General features: G+C 42.0%; 1 protein-coding gene across 1 annotated transcript in view; it reads left to right on the plus strand.

Moving 5' to 3' along the window:
• The first annotated feature begins 6,559 nt into the window (after nucleotides 1-6,559).
• The window catches only part of LOC112432616 (protein NLRC3), a 32,297-nt gene continuing 16,745 nt past the window's right edge, over nucleotides 6,560-22,111 (plus strand). The window contains exons 1-8 of the mRNA XM_024801126.2: nucleotides 6,560-6,682; nucleotides 11,193-11,285; nucleotides 11,370-11,468; nucleotides 11,626-11,724; nucleotides 12,488-12,589; nucleotides 17,881-18,116; nucleotides 18,233-20,072; nucleotides 21,583-21,759. Coding sequence (XP_024656894.2) covers nucleotides 6,663-6,682; nucleotides 11,193-11,285; nucleotides 11,370-11,468; nucleotides 11,626-11,724; nucleotides 12,488-12,589; nucleotides 17,881-18,116; nucleotides 18,233-20,072; nucleotides 21,583-21,759 — 2,666 coding nt within the window. The 5' untranslated portion in view covers nucleotides 6,560-6,662. The remainder of the gene's footprint in view (nucleotides 6,683-11,192; nucleotides 11,286-11,369; nucleotides 11,469-11,625; nucleotides 11,725-12,487; nucleotides 12,590-17,880; nucleotides 18,117-18,232; nucleotides 20,073-21,582; nucleotides 21,760-22,111) is intronic.

Consider the following 22,111-nt stretch of genomic DNA (forward strand, 5'->3'; position numbering starts at 1 on the left):
CAGTTTCCTTGAAGGAGGTTTGACTTTGTGCCATCGTTGGCTGGACTCTGTGCTCATTGATATCCCCGTATCAGTGAGTTAAGACACCATGCATTTATTTTCTGTGTGGCACACAACAAGAAAACAAGCCAAGAGAGAACACATCAGCCTCCAATGACAGTTTATTAAAAGGTTTATTGGAGGTTATTTGTTGTGTTATTGAACCTGTGTGCTAATGAAAGAGTGTCCTTAATAAACGTACTCCATAAGGAAGTGTGTTCACAAGTGCACAGAACACATTAGGGCACAGGTCAGTGATCGGTTTTACAATTGTATTGTCAGATCGATGGACACTTTCGGATACTTGGATATTCAGGTGATTAGAGGAGCAGAGATGATCAGCTGATCAGGATTTGGTGGTGTGTTGGATCAGGTGGTGGAGAGATACAGGACAGGCCTGACATACACAAACGTATAGTGAAGGTGCAGAGGCTCAGATCTGTGACATCGTCCCAGCTCAGTGTCCATATTTAGATGTAACAGTGCTATAGACTTTACCTGACAACTTGTATGAGTAATGTTTTCATCTCAGGCATGTCAATTTCATTTGTGAATATATTTTTAATACTTGTACAACAGATTTTTTTGAGTGTTAAATAGAAATTATATGCTGAAACTGAAGTGATGGGTCGCACTCTTTAGTTCACCCCTGCTCTCGAAACAATGTAGGTGGTCCAGTTAACATATTTACATTTTTTCATTTGCTGTTTCACTTGCAAAATATTTCCAGTGTGACATTTGATCAGGTCTTGTAAACCTTGTCGTTAACCAAGCAGTCACTCCCAGGCTGCTGTGCTGATCACCGGATCTTAACTTCATTGTCACAGTGCACTCAGAACAAAACAGCCATGCAGAGATATGAGTCACAGTGACATTAAAACTGATGAAGACCGTCGTCGTTAGAACCAGCAAACTGAACAAACTAAAAAAGATCATCTAAATTCAACTGGTCTAAAATATCAGGATCTCAGTGTTAAGTCCATATTTTTGAAGTAGAAGCTTTTACTGGTTTTACTTAAGAAAAAGAAATAATAAGGAATTGTTTTGGAATTTGTCCAGGTTAACAGATGAAATCATGTTCAGTGCTTTGTCCTGTCAGTAAACACAGATTCTTTATTTGCACTGAATGGGACAGCATATAATTTCACTGCTTTTGGCGTAATGACAATAAAAGATAGTTTCAAAGTCTGACCTGCAAAGCCCGTCCACCCAGTGTCCTCCTCAGTCATGCTGGTTGCATGATTGCTGTAGAAGTGCTAAACTACTGTGACCTGATTAATTGAACTGAGCTCACACTGCAATAACTAATCAGTGAGGTGGTAGTTTAAGTACTTCATTACCAAAATGTATAAATGAAGTACATCAGAAGATGTTGGGGAAGAAGCACTTCACCGGGTGGGCCTGGACCCCCGAGGCCTGTCCCTGTGCCGACCTCGTCTGAGTCTAAAAGATTTATAAGATAGAGCTCATCAAAAGACTAAGATATGAATATAAACATGATATTTGTCAGTTTAATTTAATGTTAAGTTGAACTGGAGTTAACCAGAATCCTTTACTCTTCCAACTCCTCTACTTTGTCTAACAGTTAGCTTAGCTTAGCCTAGCCAAGTTTTCTTTGCAAAATTGCTAATTGCATGGTTTCAAATTGCAGTTTTGATTTTAAGTGGACTAATTGTTCAGACCTGCTCTGGGGCCTGTCTGAAGTATTAAATTGACATATATTTGTCTCAACACCTACGCAGGAGAACTTTTTTGTAAGTGTGAAATGGAAAATAGAAGAAGAAGTAGAGATGTGGGTGTTCCTATTTACATGTTTTTATTTTCTGTTTCTTTAGCCAAACATGTTATTTGATCAGAGCACCTGCCTGTACACCTGCTGTTAACCAAGCAGTTATTTTCAAGCTGCTACACTGATCACAAAGTCAGGACATATGAATGACAGGAAGTGTCCAGTGTCACGTAGCGATATTAATGACAACAATGATGGGTCAAAGCAACATATGATGAGCATTTATTACGATATCCTGATAAATGTAATGCAGCGGGATAACTTCTACAGTTATTATGTTAGTGATGATGCCTCTTTGCTTTTCATTTATTCACAGCTTTGTGGCGTACGATGGAGTGTCAGGGCCACATTAAGATGATAACCTGCCACGGCTGCAGGACCCTCTACAACACGGCTTGTGTCGATGATTTAGTGAAGCAAACTGATCAGCTGTCTCATTGTGTCTTTTGTGTGTTTGGTTTTGTGTTTTCAATGAACTGAAAGCCCTCTTTAATGCACGAGGGTGTGACCATCCACATTCTCTCATCTGTCCAGTGTCAGCCATTCATTTTGTGCAAATGGTCAAGTCTTCCAAGTGTGCGTGCTTTTCCTTCAGCGTCTGTGTTACTCGCGTCCAGCAGATGGCAGTGTTTCACTGTCTGACGGCTGTCTGAAGCTTCAGCTGGATTATCCGTTTGCTATGTTTGCCATGTTACAGTCAGTGGGGAGGAAAAACTCGTTTTTAACAGGAATATCTAGACATGAGTGATTACTGCAGTGGGGCACTATCTGTGCTATCTATAAGAAATGTTAGCAACAATAAAACTCTGAGGATCAGGGCTCCATTTCACTCCAGTGTTCAGTGGCATTTTAAAAGAGTGAATACCGACGCTGAATGTCTTTGTAAAGCAAAAGCACTTTGTTAGCCTTTACAGAGCAAAGCTATGGATCAATGTGCAGTGAAGAAAAATCGAGGTGGCCAGTCTGTCCTTTCCTAACCAATCACAGAGCTCCTTACATTGCACCATGTGGCTAATTTGCGTTTTACTGATATTGCTGGGCTGCTGTCAATCATTTTGTCTTTATATTACAACAGAGCATTGACCTTTAACCTGTTTAATTCATACTGAGTATTTAAAAAAAATGTATTGTCATAATAAATTCTGCCTCACTGAAACACCATTTTGCATTAGCCTCTATCACCTGACTTGTCACTGATGATATCACTGCATGAGCAGGCGAGCGGTAGCGGCGGGGGGGTGTAGGTGAAGCTCGTGAAGAACAAAATTCTGTACGAGCGGACGCAGTGAGTCCAATAACCAGGGGTAACTGGAAATAAGGTGTTGTAGGTCGGCTTCCACAGTGTAAAGAGACACTTCTCCCTCATGCTCTAACAGCTGGTAAATCAATTTAGAAGCAGAGTCGATAACGGCCTCCTGAAGCTCCCTAGGTGGGGTGACTGCCGCTGGATCCATATCTGGCTGGTCCGTACTGTCACGGCGGGTGAGGAGAGCCGTGTGAAAATAATAAATGAGGATCCAATCGCAGGCAGTAGTGGAGAAGTGAAGGTGGTTTATTGAACACAAAAATAAATATGGACAAACAGCAAATGGAGCACGAACTAAACTAGACTGGAAACAACTAAACTACAGAGCACAAACCTGGACAAGAACGAGCAGAGGAGATGGACAGCAGGGAGAACACACGGGTGAGACATGGTGGATACACAGACGCACCAGCAACTACAATGACAGAGGACACGACTTAAATACACAGAGAAACACAGGGGAATTACACACAGGTGGTGGACACAGCTGGGAATAATCACCAAGACGAGACAGAGGTCAAACTGAACACACTCACATGAGACGCAGACCTTCACAATAAAACAGGAACAAGAAACCATCACACTAAGACGCAGACTCGACATAGAGAGAGAGACAGAAAATGACACATGGAACTAAACTAAACCTGCAAAAACATGACAACTCAAAATACTGGGTCAAACTGACCCAGAACCGTGACAGACTTTCTATAATGTTTTGCTTGAGCATGTCCTGCTTTTCTGTAATGTTATTTCTACAGCCTCTTATTTCTAACCTCTTGTGTACCTCTTTTCAACCACTGGGAGGCGCTACAGCTTCATTCCTTTCACACTAAGGCAGCGGTAGGGAACTCCAGGCCTCGAGGGCCGGTGTCCCTGCAGGTTTTAGACGTTCCCTACCCCTGCACTAAGGCCTTTGAAATCTTCATTAACACTGAGCTTGAAATTTCTATCAGTCGAATGCAAAGGAGTCCTGTGGTTGTAGGACAGAGGTAGGGAACGTTAATCTGCCATCATTTAGATTATATGACAACAACCTTCAAATCTGAAGTCTCAGAAATCTGCTTCATGTACAAGTTCCTCCAATAATCAGGGCTAATATCACCAAATTGTACATAAACAGACTTTTACATGTTAAATATTTCTCAAATATGGGGAAAAAACAATATAAAATACTATATTATTAACAAAATATCTTAAGATACAGCTACAAATTGCTTGAAACATTTGCAATGAAATATATAAAACAGCTTTATTGTCAGTGAGGACAAAGTTATAGTGATGCTGTGCTGGAGTGTTCAAAAGAAGACAGAGACATGAAGTATAAATATTGTATAATATTAAATATAAGAAAGAACAAAGTTATAAAAACATTAATAATTGAAATCTGCAACAATATTCACATAAAGTGTAAAATACAGAGTTAACTGTTTAATAGGTAAAGTTTAGGTCTTGCAGTCGAACAATGATCCCAAACACAGCAGCAAATCTACAGCAGAATAACTGAAAAGCAAAGTCCAGACCTCAACCTGGGACATTCAGAGAGCTGTGCTTAAATAAATGCCCACAAAGCTCAAAGAACTGAAGCAACGTTGTAATGAAGAGTGGGCCAACATTCCTCCACAACAATATGAGAGACTGATAAAGTCAAGCAGAAAACAATTAGCTCACATTTGTGCTGCTAAAAGTGTTTCTAGTTATTCACAGGACTGTAGTTTGAATTTAAAGAAATGTGAAAGTGCACTGAAATTAACATAAAGTTATTGCAATTTTTAAAAAAAATCAAGAAATCTAAGAGGAAGAAACAAGGTAAACCACACAATTGTTTTCCTTATATTCTCCACACGGCAATGCACATAACAGACATAAAATATTTGCATTCATCAATAGAAAATATACAATTTTTCCATAGTCATAGCCAGGCCCGATTACTGCCAAACCTGTGCTGAATCAATCACTTAAACAGGACCTGTCTGACAAAGTAGAGTAGACCAAAAGATCCTCAAAAACTACACATCATGGCGCAATCCAAGGAAATTCAGAAGCAAATAAGAAACAAAGTAATTGAGATCTCTCAGTCTGGAGATGCAACGTCAAGATGAACAGAATCCAGTTTCTGGGATCCTGAAGGAGAATGTCTGGCCATCTGTTCACGACCACAAGCTGAAGTGCACTTGATCCAAAGCACACCAACAAGTCCACCTCTAAGCAGCTTAAGTAAAACAAAAGAAAGACTTTGGAATGGCTTAGCCAAAGTTTATACGTGAATCTGATTGAGGAGCTGAGACCTTGGAAAGGTGGTTCATACTCAAAACCCCTCCAGTGTGGCTGAATTACAACAATTTTGCAAAGATGAGTGGGCAGAAATTCTTCCAGCACCTCGTAAAGGACTCATTGCCAGTTATCCCAAACGCTTTATTGCAGATGTTTCTACTCAGGGTGGCCCAACCAGTTATTAGGTTTAGGGGGCAATCACTTTTTCCACACAGGGCCATAATAATGGCCGCCTTAATAATAAATGCCTTGATTTAGGAACTACTTTTAATGTTTACTTGTGCTATTTTGCAAAAAATAAAATCTCTGCAAAAACATCAAAACTGCTGACCATCTGACCTCAATATGAAATTATTAATCTTTTGACCAAAAACATTTAGATTTGTAAAAATAAAGAAACCATAGAGGAACAAACAATGTTGTTTGCTACGTTCTAACATGGCAATCTAAATAACAGTAATGCAAACATATATATTTAGCAATAAAAACAGATCGCCTTTTCACTGTTACAAAAGTCAAGTACATCAATGTTTGTTCAGCTTTCATAAATGTAAGTTTATAAGTACATAGTACATTTTTTGGTCCAACTTCTTTTAATACATGCAACACATTTCAGAACATTTGGGACAGAGACAACAAAAGACTGGAAATACTTCGTAAAAATCTGGTGAAACACTTTAAAGCCAGTGGGATTAAATGGGAGACATAAAATTTAATACTAGACAAAGACCGATTGAATCATGAAGCAAAGAATTAATAACTAAATCACAAGTAGAAAATGTTATGCAGATATTATTGGATAGATTTTGGTGTAGAAAAAAATGACAAGAAATGAAAAATGAAAGTTATCTGGTCTTTTTCTTTAAAGAGTAGCCTACTGCAGAGCAGCAACACTGACAAAGACCATCATCACCAATACTGCAGCTAATACAATGATCCAGGAGGAAACTTGAAAAAGCAGGAAAAATGTGACACTGATCAAAATGAATACATCAATTATTGATCAAAGAGAAAATGCATACTAGCACAATGCATTGTTATTGCATCTCAGTTTCTCACCATCACTGATAATCTGACGTCTGCTGGACCTCAGGAATCGTCTCCATCACCTCTCTGTGAGGAGCAGAGAAACATCACTGTGGTTTCCCTTCTGTGTTAATAAATTGTCAACCCTTTGCTTGCCAGAACGCTGCCTGCGTCTGAATCCATCTGTTAGCCCTGACATTGGATACCTGGAAATCAGTGAAGGGACCATTAATGCTTCAACTTGTACACAGGTTTGAGAGCAACCACCCAAAAGCTTCTGCTAATAAACACTAGTCTGTGTTTGTGATGCAAATGTTTCTGGCTGTGTTCACAAACATTTAGTAAGGTGAGTGAGGAATATTAATACTTATTATTAGATCATTAGCAGACTGTAGAACTTGACTGCACACCAAGGTGGCAGTTCAGCCATTTGATTCATGTTGCAGCAGCTCATGAGTGAATGAACATCGTGCAATAAAAGTACTTCTAGAAGTACATTTTTGCAAAAACGGACATTGTGGAGGAATGTAGGGAAGACACGAGGGAGCCCAATATTTGACTCAAACGTTAATCGCTGCATCACACAACTGAACATTCAAAGCGCCAAAACCTAACCCTCTCACTTCCCGTTACACTGGGTACGAGTGGAGCTACCTGGTGGTATGTACTTACATTTATTTAAATTTACTTGAGTAGGGTAGAGTCATGCTAATGACCTAATAATTTTATTCAGGTGTGTTGCAGCAGAGATACATTTAAAAGCTTCAGGACGCTGGCTCTCAAGGCCTGGAGTTTGACACCCCTGCTTTACACAAAGATGGGTTAAATCACAGTGCAAAGAATGAATGAATAAATGAAATATAAACAATAAATAATTATTAAATAGTCTTACACATCAATGTCATTGGTTGACTTTTGAAGTATTTGAATCCTTATTGGGTTCCCTGAGTGACAGAAGGATTAAAACACTTTAAAATCAGTACTGAAAATATGTGCAGACATTACTGGATAGATTTAGGGTTAGAATCAATAAATCACTATCATGTTAAACACTCTTAGAGTTCAAACCTTCGTAGAAACATAAGTCCAGTATCATGGAATGAAACCTGAAGGTGCATTTGAGGGTGCAAAACGTTTCGTCGGCATTGTTGTGTTTGTTTGGGAGAAAACGTACAAACATACAGTGCAGCACTTCAGAGTTACACTGCTAGCGATCGAAGATTTATGTAAATTCGACAAGCTAAACGCATTCTGTACTGTACAGCAGGAGTCCCCAACCTTTTTGCACCACAGACCACTTTAATGTCAGACAATATTTTCAGGGAACGACCTTTAAGGTGTCGCGGATAAATACAACAAAAGAATAAAAAAAAGAAACTGTGGTGTTTTGTAAATATAATAATAAACGTGACTTGAGCTGTGCGCCAACAACAATGACAGTGACATCCTCCTCTCTGCTTTTTAATGCTCTCTGGTCGCTATGGTAACGCGTAAATAGTTCTTTCAAAATAAGACACAGAAACTACAACCATACATTTCACACCGGAGGATCAACTCTCGCGGAACGGTACCAAAAGACTCACGGACCAGGACCGGTCCGTGGGCCTATTAGGGACCGCTCCTGTACATGAGACACTGGACTAGATTGATTGACAATGGTCTACAGCAATCAGAACGCACAACGCGATGTACTGTAAAAAAAATAAATGAATCAGCGAAACAGCAAGTGTCACTTTTGGCCACGAACAATTTAGGGGATGGTGCATTTTTTTGAACAAACCCAGAGCCAAACCATTTTTATTTCTCAGCAGCATCAATAGTAACAAAAACGCAATTTAGTTTCGCTGTCAAAGTCGATTTAACTGAAGTTACGTGTTTCCGGTTACTGTGGAGCTCCACAGTGGCTGCAGCCAGAAGCTGTTTCTACAGGATCCTGATGGACACTCAAAGCTTTTAGAAAATGTCCTCATTAGTTGTTTGCAGCAGAATATCACCTGATGTGAACCAAAACAACAAAAGTGCTCTGCACATGTGTGTGAGACTACAAATTCTAGAACCAGAACTGCTGATTTCATTACTCTGAACTTTTAAAGGCAGGTTTTGTATCTGAGAGCAGGGACACTTGCTGTGTTCAGTGTGACTCGTCTCTGCAGAAGGTCAGGGCTCTGATAGTTGCAGTTAGCGGGTGACTTACTGGGCAGGTGGATCCTGAGTGTCTGTGGGAGTCAGGGTTCATTATGGTCCTGGTTGCTACTGGAAATAAAGAAACAAAAGGAGGGTGTGTTGTTCAGGAAGTACAGACTGTAGCTCAGCAGGTAGAATTACTAACTGGAAGGTTGGAGGTTTGATCCCTGGCTGCTCCAGTCTGCACGCCATGGTATCCTTGGGCAAGATGTGGAACCCCGACTTGCTCTCCGATGCATCCATCATAGTGTCATTGTTAGAAAAAGAAGTGCTTGTGTGAATGAAGCACGCTGTATAAAATGCTTTGACTGCTCATACAGAAAAGCAGCTCATAAGAACTGGTTCATTTTCCAGATAATTCCACTATTAAGACAACAGACATTTGGGAGGCTTTCTCTGAGAGTAACACTGAAAGTCTTGCTGCTCCTCCACAAAATGAACTTCAGATTAAAGACACAGCTCAGATAAACACAACTCAAACTAATCTACACTATTTTTCTTTATTACGCAGCGTTTTTATAACTATTTCCAGATGTTTCTAAAGATGAAAACAGAATTAAACTCCAGCCTGATGCGTTTCTGAGGTTCCTGACTCTGACCGTCCCTCAAACGCCTCTCTGGGCGTTTCCTTCCGTCGCTTTTACTTTCGCTTTCGTGAATGTTGTGGTGCAGTTGATCGTCTCCATGTTAAGGTAACGTTAGCAGTCTGTACTGTTTTCCTGGCTAACATCAGCTGTGTGCAGCTTAGTTTCAGCATAAATCTGCTTCGTTTTATGTGAGATCAGAGTCTGGGAACGAGACAGAAACAGTTGATGATCAGCAGCTGAACTCAGAGTCGATGTTACTGTGGATCCACTGACTGATGTCTGTAGGCAGCTTCTCCTGCCTCCATCAGTCTGTTACGGAAGCCCGTTTCCGCCACAAAAAAGGATCCATTCTCGAAATTTCGACTTATAACTCGAAAATGTTGAGGAAAGTAGCTCGAAATGTCGAGTTAGTTCTGCCAATCAGTAATCTAGCTACAATGCGCACTCAAACCCGCATCGCAACAAATCGGCGCTTTCGAGAGTACGTTAGCTGATATTAACGCCATGTGATTCAGCTAATAACAGAAGGATTTCATCATTTGTGAAGCCACACAGACAATAATCAGCGACTTGTGCATTTATGACTGGCTGTTATTCTGGTGTCTTAGCTGTAGCATTTGTAGCTGAGGGCTTCAGCTTCCGGGTAACAAGGAAATTACGTCATTCACGTAAATGACTGATTGACAGCACTAACTCTTAATTTTGAGTTAGTTTTTTCAAAATTCCAAGTTAATAAGTCGAAATTACGAGAAAATAAGTCGAAATTTCGAGTTCTGGATCCTTCTTTTTTTTAGTGACGGAAACGGGCTTCCAGTGTGTGGATGTTGTTTAACTGCTGACAGTGAGACAGGGCTGTCCTAAGAGTCGCTGCCAACACTTCATCTATAAAATGCATTTCTCTGCTCGTTCGCTATAGTCTGCTGTCGTATTTGTATGCAGGTTATTTTCAGTTTAACTGGTGATGTTCATTCGTGTATTGTAGGTGAATGCGTTGATGATTGATCATAAATTAGTAAACTGGCCGTTTTTGCTCAATAATTCCTGTTTCATGTTCAAACCGTCAGACAGAAACTCTGCGTTTGTTTTTATGTTCTTCAGCCTGTTGTTCTTGAGGTAATCTGTGATGCGTTCAATGACCCTCCACATGCTCTGAGGCTCATTTGAAGAGAAACAGAACTTCATCTTTAGAGCACAAGTGGGTTTTTGCCCTCTTTATGCCCGCGGTCAGGCTCTGTTTATTGTAGTATAACACTCATAGGACACGGTGTCCCGCTGCACACACACTGCACACACACTGCACACACACTGCACACAATGACAGCTGCAGAGTTTGTGTCTGATGTATTAAGTATGAAACACTGTTGGGTTAAAATCTGGTCAGAATGAATCCAGGTGCAGGTGTGTCAGTTTAGGACCACTGGACTAACATCCAAGTGCTCACAATATAAAGTGTATTCTGTAGTAACATCCTGGTGTTGCAGCAACAGTCCCACATGGAAACGTCAACACTCAAACTCAAAATCTCTTTTTGTCAACAATAAAATGACAGCAGACCAATTTGAACAAAGTTGGTAAAAAGCTTCAGAAATTAGTAAAATATTAAAAAGTGTCTTGATGCTCAATCATCCAGGTAAGGGTTAGGTTAGTAATGCTGTGATTGCAGACATTCCCCAACTCTCTGTGAATGGGACTCATGGCCATTGATCAGTGGTTGTTGATCAATGGTCATGACCTCCCAGCCATTGTGCAAATGTCCTGTTTATAAGGTTGGAAACCTGCAGTCAGCTGAGACTGAAGGAGTCACCTGGATGAGTCATGAAACGTTTCTCCCACTGAAAACATCCAGATGAACAGAATCAACTTTTGGGGATTAAAACGTGTCTGAATTAATCAGTGGGTGCTGAGTGGGTCAGTCAGTGTGTCGCTGGGCTGATTTGTGTTTCCTCTGCAGGTGAAGGTAGAAAGTGTGTGTGAGCTGATGTGAACTGAGCAGCATGGATCAGTGTGAGGACAGAGAGGAGGGAGTCCCTCCCTCTAAAAGCACTCTGTGTGGGGAACATGAGAGCCAGACCAAAGTTCAGAGGTGAGATGACCATCTCTAACTGTCCATGACTCTTCTCCATGTCACAGCTCAGCACTCACATCACTGCTCCATCATTATTCACAGGAACCAGCCTGGACCTCCACCCAGAAGTGTGTCCTCTAAGAGCAAACGGGTGAAGCATTTCTTTCGTAATTTAGGGCGAAAAAAGTCATCTGACAAAAAGTAAGTTCATGTCAGTATTAAAATGTTTGAAATTTTAATCAGCTTTTTACTATTTAATGATTTAAATAATAAACTATTTAATACTTTATTTATACTTTTTATGTAATGTATTGGTCACATTGGATGTGACACATGTTTCATGTTCACTTATTTTTAGCGTCAATCAGAAACCATCCAGCTCTGTGTCCTTAAAGAGTGACTGGTCCAATCATCGAGGCATTGATTTTAAATCCCAGCCTGTGTCCGCTGCAGAGAGGTGAGCTGTTAGTAACAAGAACTCTCTGATTTAAATGATTTTGATGTTTCCTGGTTTCTAAAATGCATCTCTGTAGCAGAGCAGTGTCTCCAAGGACACACAGGCTCAGCTGTAACTGTCAGTTTATCTGGTTTAAGACACATTTGGACTCAATTGGCTGTTTTTAACTATGTATTTTAATCAGAGGTGTAAATCATGACCTCACACATCTGGATCCTAAACTATGATAGAAACAGCTGCTAGCAGTGGGTAGTTTGACTTTGATACGCTGCTCTAGAAAGCAAACAAAGGTTTGTGCAGCTCCTCTTCAGAAAAGTGTTCAGAGAGCAGCTGCTGTATTAGACAAAGGCTCGTCGTGTGAGCCCAGATGTGTGTAACAGCTGGATGAAGGAGAACCATCACAGTCGCGTCTCCATCCCGCCTTTATTAATGAACTTCCTGTTGCTTGCAGATGACAGGAACACAAAGTGTTTGTGCCACGTGATGCTGCAGGATTTGTTAACGTGTCCATGATGGTAACATCTCCTCGTCTAACTGCAAACACATGAGCGCTCCTAACGGCAGCTATCACAGCCACACAGGCAGACTGTGTCTCACTGTTGCATTCAGGGACATTTGTTTTCCTGTAAAAAGCTGAACTCTAATCTAAGAGGACTGTTACTGACAGGAAACAGCTGCATTATCTGCAGTCTGTGTGATCACAGCTGCTTCAATCACTTTATCAGAGAATTGATCATTGAATAAAACATGTTTGTGTCTGCAGAGGTCAGAGGTCACAGTCTGCAGGATCCAGCTGTCCGTCTGTGAGGAGTGACCGGTCCAAACATCACCCTCCAGACTTCAGTGCTGAACCTGGACCAACGAGGTCAGAGACCTGTGATGACTCCTTTACATGTTTGTGTTTTCCTGGATAAATATGACCAAAGATTCATTAAAAAGGTAAAAATCTTAGACTTTGTCCTGTAGCGCTGTGTGGCAGGCAGGATTGGACCCAAACACAACAGGATGAAGTCAAAGAGGCAGCTTTATTTCAGCTGTGAACATGCAAACAGCAGAAATAAGGAAACACAACTGTAGGTTTGCAGTGAATGAAGCCTCAGCTCAACGCTCCACTTTGTCCCTCTTTTCCTTCTCCAAACAGCCACATCAGGAGTCTCTGATGGAGTTTTAAAATATTTAATTACAAATGTCCAAAGATGGGTTCAGGATACCTGAATCCACAATTATTAAAGCTAAAATAGTTCACAGGGTTTGGACTTTGTTAGGTGACGAGAGAACATCAAAGTGTTTTTTATCTTTAAACAGTATTTTTATCACTTCAGTTGCTCTCACAGCCCTGTTTGTTATTTTAGTAAGTAAGTAAGTAAAGTTTATTTATTAAGCGCTTTTCATAGACAGGTAGTCACAAAGTGCTGCACACAGAGATTAAAATAAACAGTACGATAAATAGCAAAATGCACAATATACACAATATAGAGTTTAAATGTAAATTAAAAGTATAAAAATGTAAACAGCATTGGTCAACAGAAAGCTTGTTTAAACAGTAAAGTTTTTAACTGTTTTTTAAAGGATCCCACAGAGTCAACCAAACGTAGTTGTAGAGGTAGACTGTTCCACAGCCTTGGTGCCACAGACTGAAAGGCTCCGCCCCCTTTCGTCTTCAGACGTGTTCTGGGAGCAACCAACAAACTCTGAGTCTGTGAGCAGAGACAGCGAGCAGCAGTGTATTTAGTGAGAAGCTTGGATAAATAATCTGGGGCCATTTAGTGCTCTGTACGTTAAAACAATCATTTAAAATGAATTCTAAAATCTATTGGGAGCCAATGTAAAGAACATAAAATAGGAGTGATGTGAGCTCGCTGGGTAGAGCGAGTTAGTAGTCTGGCTGCTGCGTTTTGTACAGCTTGGAGGCGAGAAAGAGATGATTTATCCAAGCTGGTAAACAGGGAATTACAATAATCTAAACCCGATGACACAAATCCATGGACAATTTTTTCCAGTTCAGCTAAGGAGACCATATGTCGCAGTTTAGAAATATTCCTTAAATGAAAGAAACAGGAACGAGACAGAGACTTTACATGTGAGTCAAGGCCCAAAGAAGAGTCAAATATTATTCCAAGATTTCGAATATTTGGCTCAGCAGAAGAACAGAAAGGGGCAACAACTTGACTGATTTTAGAATATAGATCAGGAGGAGCTATGATCATGGTCTCTGTCTTGTTCTAACAAGGTAATTGTTAGAAAGCCAATCAGAGATTTGAGTTAAAGCCTGGACTAGGGTGGACAGCCTATCCAGCTGATGAGGCTTAACCAGAGCTCTTATGTTTCACTCAGTGCTCCCACCAAACACCTTGGAGGACACATTAGTGTGATTTAGATTTCATTGGTGTAAACACCAGTCACACAAGCTAACCCATGGAGGCAGCAGCAGGCTTTGTGTTTGGTAAAGTCTGTTGGCTTAAACTAAGAGAGTTTAGTTTGTTAGCACAAAGAGCTGTCAGCTAAAGCCCCGAATGCACTTTGAATACAGACGAACTGAGAAAAACACTTTAAATACAGCAAACAGTCAAACTGACCACATGTTTTTCTGCTGATCATCCACAGCAGTACATTTAGCATTCATGCTAGCAGCAGGCTATGACTGTTAGGGTTGCCAACCGTCCCTTAAAAAACGGAATCGTCCCGTATTTAGAAACAAAAGCACACGTCCCGTATTGAGCTAATAAGGGACGCACTTTGTCCCGTGTTGAGCTAATAAGGGACGCACTTTGTCCCGTAATACAGTGAGAATCAAAAGTGGTCTATAAATGTTTATGGAATTAACGCTTTGTTTGAAAACATAATTCCCAGCCCCTCTCCTGCTTTGTGACCAATGAGCTGACAGCACACTTATGAAAATTCAGATTACCGCTCATCTCATTGGTCGAGGAAAGGTCGCTTGCGGAGAAAATACCGGAAGACAACAGATGACCACAACAAGAAGCATGGCCAACAGGGAAACAAACGCTGACACTGCGGTGCAAGTCTCGGACGACAGTACACCTAAAGCTGGGCAGACACTGTGCGATTTTTTCAGTCACGTTATTCAGCTCCTGCTCAAACTGCACGATTGACTCGCAGTTGGTAGGTCACGATGCAGGTCTCACACTATACCGCCCGATGCTCTGATGCGACCTGAGTGCTCACACTGTGCCTCCATAAAATGAAGGTTATAACAGAAAATCTGTCGCTCTCTCTGTCTTTCACTCACACAGACACACAAACCACCACCATCAACTTTGCTAAATTGCTAATGAAAAACATTGATCAGGCAGCTGTGATTGAGCAGCATGTAAATCCAACTATTTTCACGGTTGTTGTGGTCGTGATAATTTTGTGGGGCCACATCGAAAAGGCTCTGATGAGCTTTCCAAAGTTCTACAGTTGTGCCTCCATCGCTTGTGTCCAGATCACACGCTGCACTGCCGTGCTGCTCCGTCTTTTTCACCAACGTTTACGTGTTTGCGCGTGAGCAGTGTGAGCGGCTGTGATGACACGCTCACGAGCGATTGATGATCGGGAGCTGGTCGTGAGGTGTTAATCGCTTCTCGTTACCCCACGTATACTACACGACGCACGATGAAGGCCAAAATCGGGCCGATCGCCAAATCGGTCGCATGACTCAAAAAAAATCTCAAAATGGGCCAAAAATCGCACAGTGTAAGCCCAGCATCAGAGCAGCAATGTTTGTTCGCTCAGAGAAAGAAAAAAAAGGCTGCAAAAGTACAGGGAGGACTGGGAAAAGGAAAACACCTGGCTGGAAAAGTGCACGATAACACATATAAAGCGCACTGCACTGTGTGCCGGCGCACTTTTTCCATAGGCATGCTTCTAATGGTGGGCACATGAAGAACATGAGGGGCGTGAAAGCTCGGGGAACCCTTAACCAATTTGTTGTCCACCAGGCCACGGCAGAAGCAGATATGGTATGTAGACACTGGTTTGTTTTTTAAACCCTCTGGTTAAGGTTAATATGGGCATGTGCGGTGAATATCAGCGCTATGTGGCCAGAAGTGTAATAATATAATTTATTTTGTGTAATAGACAACTGCAAGGATAGATGATTACAACAAATAGATGACTAATACATAAAAGTAATACATAGATGAATAATGATGATGAGTTATGATGTGTAATCATGGGAACAAGAGGGTTTACAAACAGGAGCAGCTGATTAGCATTAGAAAAGTTGAAATAATACCTCAGCTGAAGCCAATTGCACTAAATGCACTATATGTGCACTGTTACAAGAATGTTTTTCGTTCTATTGCTTTCTATTAATTTATATAATTTTAAGTTAAGCAGGACAGAGTTCTTTTAAAGAAAGATTTACTTTTATTCTCAAAAGTTAAGCATGACAGGCTTCTGTTTAAGAAAGAGACCTGTTTTACTGTGTTAATGTTGTCATTTTGAGCTAAAAATAAATGGCTAAATGATCATTTGTTTCCCATATGGTCATATCACAAAGAATAGAATATGCATCTGCTTAAATCAAATTCAAGTCAAATGGTTAAAAAATAATTTCACACACACAAAAAAGAGCTAAAAAATTCACCACACTGGGAAGGGTGAAGACAACTAGGTTGCCCGGCCCTGGCCACGAGGTGTCCCTTATTTATTTTTCAGGGAGTTGGCAACCCTAATGACTGTCCACTGAGCACCAACAAAGGTAGGAGTGAGCAGTGATGAAGCAGGACTGTGGGCAAGTTTGAGCTACAATCCTATTGGCTTCTCAGTTTCTCCAAAGAAAAGGGGAAAAATTCTTGGTGTTGTGAAGATGTGAGTTGGTCTTGTTGTCGTGGGGCTGGAAGGATGCTGGCAGTGAGAGGCTTTTCATACAGTGTTCAGTAACAGAATGAGAAGAAAGCCACTGCACATGAAACAAGGTGCTCGTAGAGTTTGTTTACTGTGTTTGTGCCACAATGTCAGATCAGTTGTAGATTCACATGCAGACTTGTCCAGTGAGACCAATGCAAGTACTGCAGTACAGAGCAAAGACTAAGCAAGCCAGGAGAGCTCTCCAACTTTCTGAAAGTATCAGGATATTTGAGTGATAAGAAAAAGTGGATCGTGCAACAATGTCCCTCAGCACACAAAACAATCAAAGCAGAATAAATATAATGTTTTAGATCAAACACTTACAGGGACCTGAAGAGAGAGAACCAACAAAATGTCATGGCTAACAGAGGAACTCAAGCACAGACTGAGTTCTGACAAACAAAAAGGTGACAGGTTATTTACCAAAGGGGTGAACCACAGTGCTCTATATATGTACAGTGAGTTGGGGAGGGGGTCCAGGGCTCCAGGGAAAAGAGGGAAGGGAGTCCACACTCACTCCTCTTCAGTCACTCGTGTCCTGCTCTCCACTCACACAGCCACACACGGGAGTCACAGGTAAGCGTCTGTAACCAGGTCCGGGGAAATATATACTCAAAGTATACACAAAGTTAACCCAACTGGTGAATTTAGAGAGAGATTTCTTAGCAATGAGCTGAGATCATGAACACAGGAGGGTCAATGTCCCAGCGACGAACTGCTCCATGCCGCAGCGTTAAATGGTTACCGGTAAGCCCAGGTGAATCAGCAACAGGTGGTGTAATCATCATAACTGTGTGGACCAAGAGCGAGAGGCCATTACAATCTCCACCCAGGCAGGCAAAACGCTAGCAGGAGAGAGCAAAACATAAAACCTAAAAAGCCATCATGAGCCAGCCAGAGAGACACAGAGTTTATACTAGAAGAGAAACCTGCTCATCTTCATCATGTTTGTTTAAATAGAGAAAATCAGAAGTCTCTGTGTGTCAGACCACGGCTCTACACGGACACTTCTAAGCTGCTTCAGAGTGAACTGACCCAGATAATCTGCACACAGCGGCTGTAAAACAGTGAAAGTCATAACTGTCTCTCTGATGGAAAGCTTTTATTGTGAAGTCAGGAAGTCTGCAGGAAGTGTTGAGTTTGTATTCATCACTCAGTGTTTAATGAGACAGGCAGACAGGAAGAGCAGCTCATTAGTGTTGATGAAATCAAAGGAACTGTGAGGAACTGCAGTTTGGTCACATCTGGATGTTTTTCACTGACAGTAAATGTTTTAGTGATAAAGAAATGTGTTCACAGAGAGAGGAAGAGGAGTGGTGTTTGTGATGAGGAGCAGCTGTCCTGCTGTGCTTTGTGTCAGGACGTCCTGAAGGATCCAGTCTCTACCAGCTGTGGACACTGGTTCTGCAGACAGTGCATCTCCTCATACTGGGACCAGTCTGCTTCATCGGGAGACTCCTCCTGTCCCCAGTGTGGAGAAAGATCCAGAAGCAGAGCTGGACTGCAGACAGCCAGTCAGAGCAGCTGTGTACAAAGTAAGACTGAACATCTGTCTGCTGATGGACTCATTTCTGAAAACTGGACTTCTTGTGTTGTTCAGACATTGAAGAGTTTTCTTTCTCTTTAGTCTCATTGTTTTTCTTTCTTTCAGCAGATGTTGGTCTGCAGGAGGTTTTAGATGAACATAAGATCAGTCTGAGGAGGAGATGTGAACGTGTGACTGAAGGAAGTGATGAAACAGGAAGTAGAACCCTCCTGAACAGGATCTACACTGAGCTCTACATCACAGAGGGACAGAGTGAAGAGGTTCATACCCAACATGAGGTGAGGCAGCTGGAGACAGCTTCCAAGATGGACGCCCTCCATGACGCTCCAATCAGGTGCCAGGACATCTTTAAAGCCTTACCTGACCAACAGAGACCCATCAGAGTGGTTCTGACCAACGGCGTGGCTGGTGTTGGAAAAACCTTCTCAGTGCAGAAGTTCACTCTGGACTGGGCAGAGGGCTTGGAGAACCAACATGTCAGTGTGGTGGTTCTGCTTTCATTCAGGGAGCTGAACCTGATCAGAGATGAGCAGTACAGTCTTCTGGAGCTGCTCCATGTTTTCCATCCAACATTACAGAAGGTCACAGCAGAGAAGCTGGCTGTCTCTCAGCTTTTGTTCATCTTTGACGGCCTGGATGAAAGCAGACTTTCATTGGATTTCACCAACAGGAAGCTGCTGTCTGATGTCACACAGAAGTCATCAGTCAGCCAGCTGCTGACAAACCTCATCCAGGGGAATCTGCTTCCCTCGGCTCTCGTCTGGATAACTTCCCGACCCGCAGCAGCCAATCAGATCCCTCCTACATGTGTTGACAGGCTAACAGAAGTACGAGGCTTCACTGACGCCCAGAAGGAGGAGTACTTCAGGAGGAGATTCAGTGATGAAGAGCTGTCCAGCAGAATCATCTCCCACATGAAGACATCCAGGAGCCTCCACATCATGTGTAGTATCCCAGTCTTCTGCTGGATCACTGCTACAGTTCTGGAGCACATGTTGACTACAGAGCAGAGAGGAGAGCTGCCCAAGACCCTGACTGACATGTACTCACACTTCCTGCTGGTTCAGACAAAGAGGAAGAAGAACAAGTACCATGAGGAACATGAGACGAGTCCACAGGAGCTGACGGAGGCTGATAGGAAAGTTCTTCTGAAGCTGGGGAGGCTGGCGTTTGAACACCTGGAGAAAGGAAACATCATGTTCTACCAAGAAGACCTGGAGCAGTGTGGTCTGGATGTGACAGAGGCCTCGGTGTACTCAGGAGTTTGTACAGAGATCTTCAAAAGAGAGTGTGTGATCTTCCAGAAACCAGTCTACTGCTTTGTTCATCTGAGCATTCAGGAGTTTCTGGCTGCAGTCTACATGTTCCACTGTCACACCAACAGGAAGACAAAGGTGATAGAAGGTTTTCTAGGGAATTTCCGAGAAGAATACAAAAACAGATCTTTTTTTAAGAAAATGTTCAAGTCTTATAGCTTCACATCACTGGATGTCTTTTTGACTAAAGTCATGGAGAAATCCCTCCAGAGTGAAAATGGCCACCTGGACCTGTTTGTTCGCTTCCTTCATGGCCTCTGTCTGGAGTCCAACCAGAGACTCTTAGTAGGTCTGCTGGGTCAGACAGAGATCAGTCCAGGAACCATCCAGAGAGTCATCAACAACCTGAAGAAGATGAACAGTGATAAAATCTCTCCTGACAGAAGCATCAACATCTTCCACTGTCTGATGGAGATGAACGACCTCTCATTATTTCAGGAGATCCAAGAGTTCCTGAAGTCAGAGAACAGATCAGAGAAGAAACTCTCTGAGATCCAGTGCTCAGCTCTGGCCTTCATGCTGCAGATGTCAGAGGAGGTTCTGGATGAGTTGGACCTGCTGAAGTACAACACATCAGAGCGGGGACGACAGAGACTGATTCCAGCTGTGAGGAACTGCAGAAAGGCTGGGTGAGTCCAGATGTGATCATTAACATCATTGATCAGTGTAGGTTAGTAGTTTAATGTTGAAAATAAAATCAGATTGTAACCACAAAGTGTTTGTGTCCGTACGCTGCAACCTTCCACACCATTCCTTTATTGTACAGACTCAGCAGCAGCTCCATGGATCCCAAATCCAAGAGTGGAGAACAGATTTGAAGTGTGTCACATCCATGCAGTCACAGCTGTTTCCACCATGTTTCCACTGATATTGATCCTGTTCAATGACACGTTTCATATCAGTGAATATGTTCTTTAGGACGTCCACTGACATGTTTAAGTGTCCTGCTGGAAATCACTCAAATCATCCATGAAATCCATGAAAAATCCTTTTAGTGTTTCTAACTTCACCCTCTGTCCTCTCTCTCTCTCCATCCTCCTCACTGCTTCTTTCACTGATAATCACACAAACATCGTATTCAGCTACAAAATAACACAATAATATCATCTGATGATCATTATTATAAGAGCAGGATCCATATTTGATATCAGAGTAACACACTGCTTGGTTATGTGCAGTCATCATCAGTGACTGTGGGTCAAACAGAAGCTCTCTGATTGGTTGCTGACCTTGGTCACCTGTCCACTCTCACCTGTTTGTGTTTGCTCTCTCTTTGCTGTCTCCATCCTCTCTCTCCTTTCTCTCCCTCTCTGTCTTTGTACGTCACTCAGGTCCAATGGAAACAGTGACATTTACAAACCAATCAAAGACAAACTGATCCATGTCAGGTTATAACAATATTCAAAGTGAATACAGGCTGCTGCTGGACACAGACAGGTAACATCATTGTGACTTGCTGTCACCTGGATCTGGACTCATAAACACTGAAGCCCTGAACAGGAATACAAATCATTTTCTGCCAACTAGCGACACACCAGCAGATAATGGCTCAGAAAGCTAAAATGAGCCAATCATTTCTGTGTTTAGTTCCCCTGAGATCAGATCTGATATCAGCAGCTCTGAGTTCATTCATCATTATTGTCCAGTGATGAGATTTCTGCTCCGTTTGGTAACAGTCAGCAGGTTTTTCCTGCGTGTGGACGTGAACAGTCGTACCTGACAGCAGGTAGCAAACAGAGATCATCTTTCCAGCTGGAACTCTTCACTGAGCTGAACTCATTCAAAATGTTCTGGAGTCAAAACAGGAAACAGTCCAAATGTGTGTCTTCACTCTGACTCTGGATCAGATCTCAGTGACAGACTGTGGACATTATGGAAGCCTAAATGTGACACCATCTTCCTCCTTCATCTGCAGATTAAAGCCAAACAAAGATTCTCATTAAAAGTCTGCAGGTCTGAGAGAGACTCAATCGTTGTGTCATGTCAAACACAGTAAGAGGAGCTGAAGCACAGATGTGAAGAGCAGATTCATCAGATTATGACCTCACTCTGTTTTGTCTTCATATACATTCAGTCTGTGTTTATAATGCAGATTTTCTGCTTTTATAATAACACATTTTATATTTTCTATCATCACAGACTGACTCAGTGTCGACTCTCAGAGTCTCACTGTGAAGTTGTGGCCTCAGCTCTGAAGTCCAGCCCCTCCCATCTGACAGAGCTGGACATGAGTGGAAACAGATACCTGCAGGATTCAGGTGTGAAGCTTCTGTGTGCTGGACTGGAGAGTCCAAACTGTCGACTGGAGACTCTGAGGTGAGTTCACTGACTGCGGCTGTTGTAGTTTTTCTATATTTCAGGTCTTTGATGTTTGAAACTTTCTTTAGTTCCTAAATGTTCAGGATGTGTCTGAAGACAAATGTGAAGAAGTTTGAGTGCTTTCAGAAATGTTGTCTTTCCAAACGACTGAACAAGAGTTTTTCCTTTTGGCTCCAAACAGAAGTGACAGACTTGAGCAGGGTTCATTTAAAGGCTGACAGAAGTGGAGTGGTGACGGGGAGATGTTTGACAGGACAGTGTTTCAGCCTCCACAGGTTCATGTTGTGCTCCATCAGTCAGTGAAGATGAAGTCAGTGCTGATGAGGCTGTAGAGTGTGTGAGGGATGTG

This window comes from Maylandia zebra, linkage group LG3, assembly GCF_041146795.1.
Source record: "Maylandia zebra isolate NMK-2024a linkage group LG3, Mzebra_GT3a, whole genome shotgun sequence".
NCBI classification, from domain to species: Eukaryota; Metazoa; Chordata; class Actinopteri; order Cichliformes; family Cichlidae; genus Maylandia; species Maylandia zebra.